The sequence below is a fragment of the Carassius gibelio genome, chromosome B18 (genome assembly GCF_023724105.1).
Source record: "Carassius gibelio isolate Cgi1373 ecotype wild population from Czech Republic chromosome B18, carGib1.2-hapl.c, whole genome shotgun sequence".
NCBI classification, from domain to species: domain Eukaryota; kingdom Metazoa; phylum Chordata; class Actinopteri; order Cypriniformes; family Cyprinidae; genus Carassius; species Carassius gibelio.
The window spans coordinates 8,994,349-9,007,496 of record NC_068413.1 but is presented as its reverse complement, the minus strand read 5'-3'; the positions used below and the strand labels follow the sequence as shown (position 1 = coordinate 9,007,496).

General features: G+C 35.3%; 2 protein-coding genes across 2 annotated transcripts; one reads left to right on the top strand and one right to left on the bottom strand.

Annotated features, from left to right (window-relative positions):
• Positions 1-397: 397 nt before the first annotated feature.
• On the top strand, positions 398-7,650 carry LOC127977695 (integrator complex subunit 14-like). Its single transcript, XM_052582704.1, has 12 exons — positions 398-470; positions 971-1,251; positions 1,338-1,445; positions 2,062-2,217; positions 2,516-2,634; positions 2,975-3,117; positions 3,600-3,692; positions 5,777-5,921; positions 6,117-6,250; positions 6,646-6,764; positions 6,858-6,923; positions 7,055-7,650. Exons 2-12 carry the CDS (start codon positions 1,030-1,032, stop codon positions 7,304-7,306), a joined length of 1,557 nt encoding a protein of 518 aa, XP_052438664.1. The 5' UTR covers positions 398-470; positions 971-1,029; the 3' UTR covers positions 7,307-7,650.
• Positions 7,348-13,048, bottom strand: LOC127977696 (very-long-chain (3R)-3-hydroxyacyl-CoA dehydratase-like). The gene is made up of 11 exons (XM_052582705.1): positions 12,839-13,048; positions 11,566-11,608; positions 11,413-11,486; positions 11,134-11,298; positions 10,989-11,037; positions 10,772-10,882; positions 10,229-10,356; positions 10,005-10,117; positions 8,759-8,865; positions 8,490-8,621; positions 7,348-8,280 (listed from the first exon to the last, which is right to left on the bottom strand). The coding sequence occupies exons 1-11, from the start codon at positions 12,917-12,919 to the stop codon at positions 8,204-8,206; spliced, it is 1,080 nt and encodes a 359-aa protein (XP_052438665.1). The 5' UTR covers positions 12,920-13,048; the 3' UTR covers positions 7,348-8,203.
• Between the last annotated feature and the right edge of the window lie 100 nt (positions 13,049-13,148).

Here is a 13,148-nt window from a genome sequence, read left to right as displayed (position 1 = left end):
ACTCTCTCCTCACACTCTCATTACGTCTTGAACCATTTATCCCAATTATTTTGCTCTTATACGTTTCATTCAGAATTGTAGAAAGTGAACACACGCGAAAACTTGCTAATTAAAAATATAAACTGAAATCTTAAATAAACTTTTGTATAATAGTTTATTTTTATTGCATAATTATGGTTATGGATTATGGTTTGCAGATTAATATCTAATTGGCCCACAATAAGATTTTTAACTGATTCTATTTGTCATTTGTCATTCAACATTATCCTAGATATATACTTTTTAGTATAGGCTATCTCTTATATATTTTCACCTGTTTATTTTTTATTTATATTAAGATACAACTTTTATAATATAATTTTCTCTAGCGTGTTCTCGACTAGGAACTAGTTAACATATTCCTTTTGTTTCCAAACGGTCTTGTTATAACGGTGCACACTTGGGTAAAGGAGACGGGATTTCAGCGATGGGTAAAATTTCAACATTTTGTTGAAATATTCGAAAGTTGGTTTGCATATCTAACTGACGAGTTGAATTAGAAAATACCTACTGAATTTAAATGTTTATGATCATTCTGAGTCAAATTTACAGTGATAACGTTTGGCAGGACACTGACATAGCAACATTCTTATTTACTTTTTTTGTTCTGTATCATTAAAAATGTAAACAACCTAAGATTTGATGGTCTCCCAGCCTGGTCAATCAGCTCTGGTTTTAGAGGGATTTTGTAAACTGGTCAGTCAGACTGGGAGACCAGCTGGCCATGAATAGTTTACACCAGCAAAGACGAGCAAACCACCTTAACCTGGTTTACGCTATTTTTTGTTTGTTTATTTTTTTAAAGAGTGTAACAATAACAAAACCATGGAAATTACTTTATATGTGCTTTTTCAATTAACCAGACGTGCTTGTGATGTCCACTCCAGAAGCCTCTTTGCTCACATCGTCATATGCTCCTGTTTTTATACAGATATCTCAAGCTTTCATTCATAACTGTTCTTCAAAGTGTAACGAGAAGAGCTTGCTACCATGCCCACTGTGGTTCTTTTGGACTCGTCACTGTCCATGACACGACCCGTGTCAGTGGAGGGCAGTGAGGAGTTTCAGAGGAAGAACCTGGCAGTTCATGGACTGACCATGCTGTTTGAACACATGGCCACAAACTACAGACTGGAGTTCACTTCACTTGTCTCCTTCTCCTCCCTCTGGGAGCTGATGGTGCCTTTCACCAGAGACTATAATACACTGCAGGTAAAAACAGACCAGTTGTCATGCTGTCTACATAAAACATAAGTTGTCTGGTCTCTTATTGTTATCTGTCATTCAATGTTTTGCAGGAAGCCTTGAATAACCTTGAAGACTTTGATAAAACCTGCCTAGAGGCTGCATTGCAAGGTGTTAGTAATATAGTACAGCAGGAATGGGGAACCTCTTGCCCATGCCAGGTAAAACAAACAAATAAAACAAAAAAACAACAGCAATAATTGAAAATACAATATATTATGAAAAAAGCAATATTGTGAAGCATGCATATACAGTACACTTATAAATATATATTTCTAAAAATATATATTTAATATATAAACGACATATTTTTTTTAAATATATATATATATATATATATATATATATATATATATATATATATATATATATATGTTTGTGTTTTTTTATATATATATACATAGTATACACAGTACATGCACATATTATGTAAACAAAAACTTATTTTGGATACGATTAATCACGTTGAACACGTTTTGGATGCGATTAATCATGTTGGACAATACATTTAGATATAAAAGTGTCTGCTAAATGCATAAATGTAAATGTAACCGCTTTAGTAGAATGTCTAGATTTTAAACTTTTATATATATACATATATATATATATATATATATATATATATATATATATATACACACACACACACACAATTGAGATAATTGTTCTGTTCTATTTTCTACAGATAATAATTTTGAGATATAATGCTAAATGTTTTGATTTGCCTGCATTGATGTTGTTTATCAGTGTTTATGTTGTTCTTATGGTGGCCTGTAGGTGGTTCTGGTTACTGATGGTGCACTTGGCATTGGTCGTGGATCTTTGCGTCATTCCCTGCAAACAGCGAAACAACGTGTGGAGGACAAGAAATTTCCACTGCCGTTCCCATTCCCTTCCAAACTCTATGTCATGTGCATTGCTAATGCAGAGGAGGTACATTAGTCTGTTTTACTGTCTCCTTACCATTGTTATTTTGGTATGATTAAGAGACTATTTTATATTTATCATTAATTTGAATGCGTTTTAATTTTTATATCTTCCGTTTTAATTTTAGTAATTTTGTTGTGTTTCTTTTGTTTTTATTAGTTCCTGTTTATTTTTTGTCTATGTAATAACATAGTTATTCCATTACAATGAACACACTCAAGAACACACTTTATTTTTTATAATGTCTTACTTTATTTTATGTTTGTCATTTATTAAATCGATGTTGTTTTGATGTCCCCTGAAGCTCCAAGCTACGGATAGCATGGTTAACCTAGAACAGCTGATTAATTTGAATGGTGGAGAGGGTCAGATATACACTATGGAGGGACCCCTTTGTCTTAAAAGTGTCCAGTCTATGTTTGGGTGAGTAATGTTACTTTCTGCATACATACATTTGAAGACAAATTTATTAGTCCACTACAATATATATATATATATATATATATATATATATATATATATATATATATATATATATATTGTAATTCCCAAGTGCTGTCTAACAGAGACATTTTTTTAACACAGAATATCAAAACATAAGTTTATTAGTTTATGTTTTGATTAGTTTATTTATAAGAAACACAGTGTGCTCTGTTAAACATCACTTCAACTTTACTACTAAAATTTTTTGTATTTGATTGAATTTAGTGCATTCTGCTGTTTATGCAACATTTTGAGGTTAACGTTACTTTTGTGTTGGCAGTAAGCTGATTGACCAGGCATACTCTCCCTTCCATGCGGTCCTGCGCTGTGGGAACCTGACTTCTGATGTTCAGGTCTTTCCCAGGCCAGAGCCAGTGACGATAGACGAGGAAGTGGATCCCATGCCCAGAACAGTGCAAACAGGTATGAGCGAAGAAGCTAATGAAATATTGTGTCCTTAATGTTAAAGGCTTAATTCACCCCAAAATGATAATTCTGTCATTAATTACTCACCCTCGTGTGGTTCCAAATCCATAAGATCTTCATTTATCTTCAGAACACAAATTAAGATATTTTTGATGAAATGTGAGTGCTTTCTGACCCTCCATACACAACATTGCAACTGTAATGTTCCTTGGTCCAGAAACAGAGTAAGGACATTGGTAAAATAGTCCATGTGACATCAGTGGCTCAACTTCAGTTTTGTGAGAATATTGTTGGAGACATCCTAAAGTGCTACTTTACATTTTAAGCCTTTATTCAGGCAATAAATATATATATATATATATATATAAAGTTTTTATTTGTTGCTAATCGTTCTACATAGAGGAAATTGATTCTACATAGAGGAAAGTGGAGCAAAGTGCACTTGATAGTTCTTTGACTTGGTTGTGTTTTATATATAGACTTGGAGATTGTGGGTTTTATTGAGATTGGAGATATCTCCAGCCCCCCGGTTTTATCCAGGCACTTGGTCCTTCCCATTGCTGTGAACAAAGGTCAGTATTTTGCTTCATAATTTTTTCCTACAGTAAGTCACCTTATCCACATCCTTATTGATTTTCTGGTACTTCTGTTGTAATGACAAAGCTGTTCAACTTGTTTATTTACAAAATACAAAATATATTTTAATATTATATATAAATATATTTAATATATAAACATAACCTGTTTTTCTTAAATATATACATGCATGAGTTTGTATTTATTTATACATAATGTACACATTACACACTATTATGTAAAGAATTATTTTTATTTAGGATGCGAATCGTTTAACAGCACTTATGTGTGTGTGTGTGTGTGTGTGTGTGTGTGTGTGTGTGTGTGTGTTGTGAAAATGTTGTGTTGAAAAAATGAGAATACCCTCAAAGTTACTAAATACAGTTTTTGGTAAATATGTTGAAAGCCTTTAAAGAGAAGTGATGTCTTGACAATTATCTTTCATCCAACACTCCTGTACCTATTACAGAAGTGTCCCTCGCTGGTCCAAATTACCTAAAGACCTTTAAATTAATATATATATATATATATATATATATATATATACATATATATATATATATACATATATATATATATATATATATATATATATATATATATATATATATATATACATATATATGTATATATATATATATATATACATATATATGTATATATATATATATATATATATATATAAAAATTCAGTACTGTAAATATATTTTTTTAATTTTTTTTTCCTTCTAATTATTTATGTAGGTTTTTTATTACCGTATTTTTCGGGTTATAAGGCGCACTGGACTATAAGTCGCATTTATTTAGAACCAAGAGAAAACATTACTGTCTCCAGCCGCGAGAGGGCGCTCTATGTCTTCAGTGTAGTCTACAGGAGCTCTGAGCAACATCTCTGGCAGTATAGAGCGCCCTCTCGCGGCTGGAGACAGTAATGTTTTCTCTTGGTTCATTTTAAATTAATTTTGATAAATAAGTCGCACCTGACTATAATTCACAGGACAAGCCAAACTATGAAAAAAAGTGTGACTTATAGTCCGGAAAATATTTGGTGATTTGTATTTATTTATATTAAATTCTGGATATTTCTAAGAATCTATGACCAAATAAGCAATTTTGTTACAGTATTTCAGCAAAAAGAAAACAAGAGACAATTCCAGTCCAAAATCATCAAAAACCTTAAGATGTGCTCTGAGTGGAGTTTTTCTGACGCCATCTGGTGGAAAAAGAGTCATAAAATTGCATTTTATCGTTACTGCCACTAGAGGGGCCTCTGGAGATTCTTAATGAGCCCTACATGTGAATCCTTTAAATCAGGGTTCTTAAATCTTGTCCTGGAGGGCCAATGCGCTGCAGAGTTTAGCTCCAGCCCTGATCAAACTCACCTCTCTGTGATTTTGTAATGATCCTGAAGACACTGATTAGCATGTTCAAGTGTGTTTGATTAGGGTTAGACCTTAACTCTGCAGGAAAGTGGATCTCATGGGCCAGATTTGAGAATCCCTGCTTTAGATTTTGAGCATATTAAGCCTTCAAATTGGTTGATAGCATTCACATATATATTGAAATATAAAATAACAACTACATTTTGTGTGTGTGTGTGTGGGGGGGTGTATTACACTAAATTATAATCTAAACATATGAATATTAATAAAATGTTATAAATACGTAAAAAATATGTATATTTAAAAATCTAAAAAGGATATAAACTGATTGGTCTCCACAACGTCACTCAAACTGAACTGTTTCAAGTAAAAGAATATTGCAAAATGACAGTGATATTCCATCAGAAACATCAAATATGTTATAATGTGTGTGTGCCCTGTGTGTTTGTGTCTGTCAGTGTTTTCTACACTGGGATAATTCTGTAGTCTCAGCCCTTCGTTTGGGTATAAATCTTTACGATCCAAAATTTTTTTTTTTAGAACTTTCAGGTCAAAATGAGCTGAGGAACGGATGAGGGTTATATAGCCTCTGAATCATTGTTTGACTTAATATTGACAACAATGGAACCACTTGGGAGGGAATTGCCAGGAATCTTATTTATTGCTGGGGCTCACAGGAATGTTCTTTGGCTTGACAGAGGGGGATGAGATCGGTACGGGGGCCACTGATGACACAGAGGAAGAAACCTCCACAAATCAGATGGCTGGAAAGAGCCCAAACTTCTGTGTTCTTCTACATGGCAGCCTAAAGGTGGAGGGGATGGTGGCACTTGTACAACTAGGGTAAGGATCAATATGAAAATATGCATCTGTCTTTTCATAAGCATTCAAAATGTTGGCATTACATTAAAAATGAGCTTTTAGTGAATTGCACTGTCAAATGAGAAGGATTTGTTTTCATCTCCAGCATATTTGAGATGAATAATCTAGTTACTGTGAAATCAAAGTTTTCCCTGTCCATAATGTTTCCTCTGGCAGGCCAGACTGGTTCGGGATGCTTTATTCCCAGGCAGACAGTAAGAAGAAGTCCAATCTAATGATGTCACTCTTCGATCCTGGCTCCGAGCCTCTGCCCTGGCTAGGCAGAATATCACAGCTTGGCCCTGCCTCAGGTAGCAAGTTTTTACTCATTACGCAGTCATTTTATGTAACAGCCGCACTAAAACTGCAAACAAAATAAACTACACTGTATTGTTTTATGCATTGTGTTCAAGTAGTTAATAATTAATACACTGAAACAAAGGTAACCTGGTTGGTTTACTGAGTTCAGTTAGGAAACTTGTAGGTAAATAACACCTACACCTAAAGGTTCAGGGATAACGGTAATCCCGCACATTTGCATGATTAAATATTTATTTTCCTCTCTCATGCTTTGGTACCTTCTGAGACTGGAGGAACACATATAACATAATAAAAAATATTTGCTCATTGTTTCCATAAGGTTTTGCTAACTGGACAAAGACATAAATATCAGTTGACTATGATTCTTTGTTTGGATGACCTACAGATGCAGCTGAGAATCCCTATGGCGAAGATGACAGTAAAAGTCCTTTTCCCATACAACCAAAACACAAAAGAAGCTATGCTCAAAATGTTACTGTCTGGATTAAAGCCAGTGGACTGCAGGTATACACCCGAATACTACACTACAATTAATATATCTGACAGGACACTAATTAAAAGTCATTTTACTAAACTTTTTTATATTCGCACCTTCAGACAGATGTACAGAAAATTCTCCGTAATGCAAGAAAACTGCCAGAAAAAACACAAACCTTCTATAAGGTGGGTATTTGTACATATTACATAATACATATTATTTTTTAAATAACGTATGCATGAAATATGTAGAAAGGATATCATATGTAGATGTATGAGCCTTGTTTTGTTGTGAAATGTTGTTTTTATCACTGTAGGAACTGAACCGTCTGAGGAAGGCCGCTCTTGCCTTTGGTTTCTGGGAGCTTTTAAAGAGTGTGGCTGAACTTTTGGAGAGAGAGTGTACGCTGCTTTCTGACTCCGCCCATCCCGATGCCGCCTTCCAGCTCTCTCATGCGGCCCAGCAGCTCAAACTGGCTAGCAGTGGAGACTCCAAGTATGCAGCCTATGAACACAATATCACCCCCATGCTCACAGATTTCTCAGGGGGAGGAGCCGACAGAATATAGAGGATGGAGGTACACTGTTCATTGGACAACTTCCAAATCAGTTATAGAGGAATGTACCTTTATTTAAAAACTTTTGCTCAATGCAAAATGTTTGTCCAAGGGAAACAAGTTACTGCAATAGAATCTCACAAATGTTGCATTTTCAATGTTGTGGTAGTTGCCAGAAAGGTTTGGAAACATGTGACATAAATTATGACATTGAACACTCAATTTGAGGAAAGAAAAACATTCATTGCTTTTCCAAGAAAATGCATTTAGAGACTTTGGAATCTGTTTTCAGACAAGCACCTGTTTGTGTAAATAGCTTTTTCTAACAACGACCAATAAAAATGAACCTGCCTTTAGTTTGTGCTTAATAATAGTCATCTGAAAATCAATGCTTCGTTTCATTGAAATTTAATGAAACATTTCACCGTTTCATTTACACCTTCACATCCAGCGCCACTGAATCAGCTCTTCTCATGTGACTCAAATGCCTCATGACGTTTTCCCTGAGGTTCATGGTCTATGTTGTTATCTACTACAACACTTCTCGGGGAATGACAGGAAAATAAAATGTTGCTTCTGTAGACCTGTCACACAGCTAATCTACAACACCAAACACACAAGCATACTGCATATAGATGGAATGATACAATGTATAAATACCTTCATGGTCCTGGTTTGAGAAGATCTATTTCTTACTAGTGTTTTAAATTAATCATCCATATCCTCTACAACTCAGACATGGTCTTTCAGCATGTAGAAAGTTAATGCACTTGAGATGGTGTTTGAAAGAAGTGTGTTTGACTTCTCTGTGACGGAGGGCAAATGTAAAGAAGAAAATGAAGGCGGCAAATTAAGAAAAAGAAAACCGAGATGCACATGGAGAGTGAAATGTGGCTTCCCCTTCCCCTCTCAGTTGGCTTTCCTCTTTTTTGTGCGAAACCGTCTACTCCTTTGCTTGAAGAGGTGGCGGAAGTTGATGAAGAGCCCTGAAATTGTCCAAAATATATTTATGTTGCATAGCGGTTATACTCTTTTACAGGGTCCCCACAGACATGGAGATCATGGAAATATTAGGGAATTTAAAAATATTAACGTCATGAAAGTGTAATGGCAATTTATGCTCAAAATGCCTATAAATAATACATTGGACAAACATTGTGGATTCACTTCTTTGCATGCGTTTTGTGGACCTTACCCAAGAACATGATCACCAGGTAGAGCTGCAGGATGTAGGAAAAGCTGAGAGAGGTGCCAATGGCTTTAGGCAGAGGAATACTGAGGAGTTTGGTTTCATCAAAGATGGGGATGGACTGGATCACCGCCACAGCTGATCATAATATAAGGGAGCATAACAAAAGCTGTCAGTTACACGTGCACATTATACATAAATGTCTCGCCTTCAGCCCATCATGATTTTTCCTTCTGGTAGGGCTAAACTAAAGATTATTACTTAAGAAAACCTACCTTCAGCTAGAACTCCGAGAGGGTACAGCGGTATCCATATGGTGTATCTCAACCAAGTTAACAACTTCCATTCAGTATCAATGCAGGCCAACATGTAGAAAGGATACCTATGGTTCATTTTTACAAATGCAGGATTAGATCTATTTTCATTCAACAAAAGTACCTTTTAGGATTGAGCTGTAGGGCTCAGATGATTACAACAACAACAACACTGCTTTTTAAATTAAAATAGAAAAATACACTACCATTTAAAAAGTTTTAAAATATATTTTTGTTCTGTTATAATGCATTGATTAGATCAAATACATTTGAACAATATTGTGAAACTAATATAATTCACTCCGCTCTTCACTGTCACGTGATCCTTGATTTGACAATCAGGAAACATTTCTAAGTATTACCAATGTTGAAAACAGCTGCGTAATATTTTTTGAGAAACCATGATATAATTTTTTTTTTTTTCAGGATTCGTTAATGAATACAAATTTCAAAAGCTAAATCCATAAATATAATGGAACAGCATTTATTTAAAATCTAAATCTTTTGTAATTGTTTGAATCCCTTTACTTCCACTTTTGAATAATTGAATGCTGAATAATAATAATAAAAATCTTAGTGACCCCAAAGTTTTTAAGTTAGTGGTGTGTGTGTATATATATATATATATATATAAAATCCAAACACATCACAAAAATTTAACATTCAAAACTTTTCATTTCTCTCTTATATTTTGTCATATGAACTAGTTACATTACTTTCAGCCCTAGTTTTGAGGGACTGACTGCCATTTCACTATTTGCACACAGATGTGTGTCTCCTAGTGATAAATTGTGAGAGCCCACAGGAAGAGAATGATAGCGGAAGAAGTGTGGATAAACTGTTGCTCTACAGAAACCACATCACTGATTAAAGAGCAAAGAACATAAAAAGGCCTAAAATCATAAACATACATATTTATACATATACCAAGCTGAAAAAGATACACCGGTAAACTTCTTTCAAATGTAGTATGTATTCTGTTGCTGTAATTCCAATTAAGGTTCTAATTTTCAATATATTTTGGAAAGAGAAAATGCATTTGCTTTAACAAACCTGACTGCAAATAGGAAGTTAAAATATTAGCATAAAGAAGAGGATATCCTGTAGATAAAGAATGCAGTCTACCCCACCACACAAGCTCCTACATCTCCACATCATCAGCAGAAACTGTTCTTAATAAACATGCACATGTAACACTATTAATTACCTGAATATCTCAATCATACTCCATAGATAGAAGACAAAGAAGACCACTGGCTTGTACTGCATATCCTCTAAAATGCCAAATATGACAAAAAGGATGAAGTTCCTCCCCATCACCTTTAACAACAGGAATGTAAATATCTCACTGTCATGAAATTGATTATTCAAAGCAGTATATAATGAAGTGCGTTGAATTGGTTACAAAAGCATGAGGCGCACCAGACATACCTGAATAAAAGCAGGCATGACTCCAGTCTTAACCAGCCCAACAACAGGATTAATAATCTCCATTACTGCCAACATCTGACAGAAGTTCATCACCTCGCCAATAGTATGAAATGTGTCATAGAAAGAATCTGTTGGGTAAAAAACAGTGAAGACCATACTGAACTCCGAGCAAAGACAACTTTGGAGAACCACTTCACACCAACCAATTACAGTGGCTTTTTCACACAGCTCATACTTCATCCTAAATAATTCATCCTATATTCCATATTTGTGGTGTCAGTATCATTGATTGGATCATCGTTTGAAAGGGATTTAGAAGCCCTAAACTGAATTCTTTCTCTCTCTCTCTCTATGTGTGTGTATGTGTGTATATACATACACACACACACACACAACACACACAAAATTTGCATAACAGACTAGGCAGGCCTTCTGTTAAAAATGTTTTTTATTCAAATGAGGTGCTTTTCCTCACAACAACATCAGCTAAAAAGCAGAAGTGCATCTTTAACTGCTTACAAAAAGCTGAAAAACTAGACTAACCTTCGCCAAGAATGAACAGACGTACAGTCATGTTGACAAATATCCAGGAATAACCGAGGAACTGGACCAAGTTGTACATAAAGAGAAAACCTTTTTTCAAGCCAAGAAAAGCTGTAAACACAGAAACATAAAAAGAGTAATAAATACATGGTTATTATTTGGTAAGCGGACCCAATGTGTTTACTTTCTACTTGAAAAAAATTAAATATATACTCACGGTCCTTACGAACCCTTGACTCAGTGTTGATTTTGTTCATTTTCTCTTCCTGTGTACAGACAACCGTTTAACACATCAGGCATCCGTGAAGCTCCTCAAGTAGAACAAATAATTCATGTTTTTGGTTATTAGTAAACATATTCACCTTCTCTCTGAGCTCCATTTCTGCGTCTGACTCATCCAGCCAGCGGTCAAAATCAGGTGCTAAAAACAGAGGCTTCTTCTCTTGCTTAGTGAGTCGATCCCACCAGACGTGCTCCTGCTTCTTTACTGTGATATTCACCTGCCGCTGGGTGGATTTGTGTTTCACCTGTAGACATAAACGTTTTCATGTTCATTCTGTGCTTCATTATGCAACCGAACACTTTATATATAGATGCTTTCAGAAATTTCTCACAACAGTATAAAGGAAGATGGCTGTTACCTCAGGTTTAACAGGTTTTAGGAATTCCAGACTGAATTCATATTCATTTTCTCCTTTCGCTCCGTGCCCTTGACCTCGAAAAGAGGAGAAGAAACAGAAGTCACACAACCGAACAGAAAGAGCATCCAGTTGACGGTTAGTCGGGAGAAGTACCTTTGAAGTGCAGGATGTTCTCTTCGACACCAATACTGAGACTCTGTGCGATAGAGACAAAACGAGTACAAAGAAGTGTGAAGTGAAGATTCAAGCTCCTCCTCCCACTGCCTGCTTTATCAGTACAATGCCTTCAAATGCACCATGCATCCAACAGATATTATAATGCCCAGTTATAAAATAATGAAGCTTCAATAATATATAGAATACATAATAAAAAAATCAGGATTTCTGATATTCCATGTTTTTTTAAATGGTTACAGCATCTGAAATTAACTTATTTTATACTGTCACACTTGACCAGCAGACCAGTATTATAACAGATTATTAAATTGTTCTTGCTCCGTGGAAACCCTGCTGTTTTCATGAGGTTTCTGTAAAATATTATAACGTATTGAACAGTTTATAACAGCGGTTCTCAACTAGGGGCCAATGTCCTCTAAAGGGCCTCAGCAAACTTGGGTGCCGCTGCCGCAAGATTAAATAAAGACAAAACAAGCATTAGATAAGCTGAAGCAATTAAAAATCATGAAATCTGTTAACCTGATTCAACCCTCAACTGTGTTTTTTTCTTTGATAAAATATAAAAGTGTTATTTGTAAACCTGATAAACTATATGTTGTATTTGTGAATACTTGGGGCTTGTGTTGACAGGGTTGGAAATGAAAATCACAAAAGTCATACAGTTTTGACCTATGTATGGCATTTATTTTTCTTTTGCCATTCTGACTTATTGGAGACATACTAAGGTAACAATGTAACAGCTTTCTAAACTGTTTTAACAGTTATTTGCATAAAGGGACGTCACAGAAAACCTATTAATATACCACAGCTATACCACCTTTGTTCCACAGCTCTTGTGGCAGAAGGTTATTCTGTCTATTCACCTTAATAAGAGGACTGGTCAAACAAGCTTTAACCTGTCCTGAAAGCATTTAGGGGGAAATGGGCAGGAGATGCTCCTCCTGTGTCAGAAACTGGATAGTAAATAAAACATGCTCTGTCATTGTGACTAGGCCAGATGGTTGGTGGGTTCAGCAGGATCACTTCCTGATCTCCCTTTCAGTAATAATCTTCAGTTTTATCCTCTGTGACCTAGGCTTGGTGCAAGCCCTGTCATCAGACCTACAGAGGCTGTTGTTATTTAACAGAATATTAATCACTATTCATTTTACAGTTCTGAAACCTACGATCTGGATTTGCATATATATTAAAAAAATAAATGCGAAAAGAACTATAATTTAAAAATTGTCCCAAAGCAGGTTTTTGTTACCTGTGCATCACTGATCTCCACCCGCAGGTATATCTCCCCATGCCGCTGCGCCCAGTACACGTGAGGTGTGAGAACCTGCATTACAAATATTCACATTCAATTATGCGCCTTACTCAGATTTAACATTGAATGACAGGCTATGTAAATCTTGCAACAGGCAGCCGGAAGACGACGTTTCAAAGTATTCTGACATTTGTCCAGAATATTCTACGAGTGCGCATGCGTGCACGTGTCGTGAAATCAACACTCACCGCACACTTTTACTAATTCCGGAAGTATCCAATTAATTTTCGATAAAATATAAAAAGTA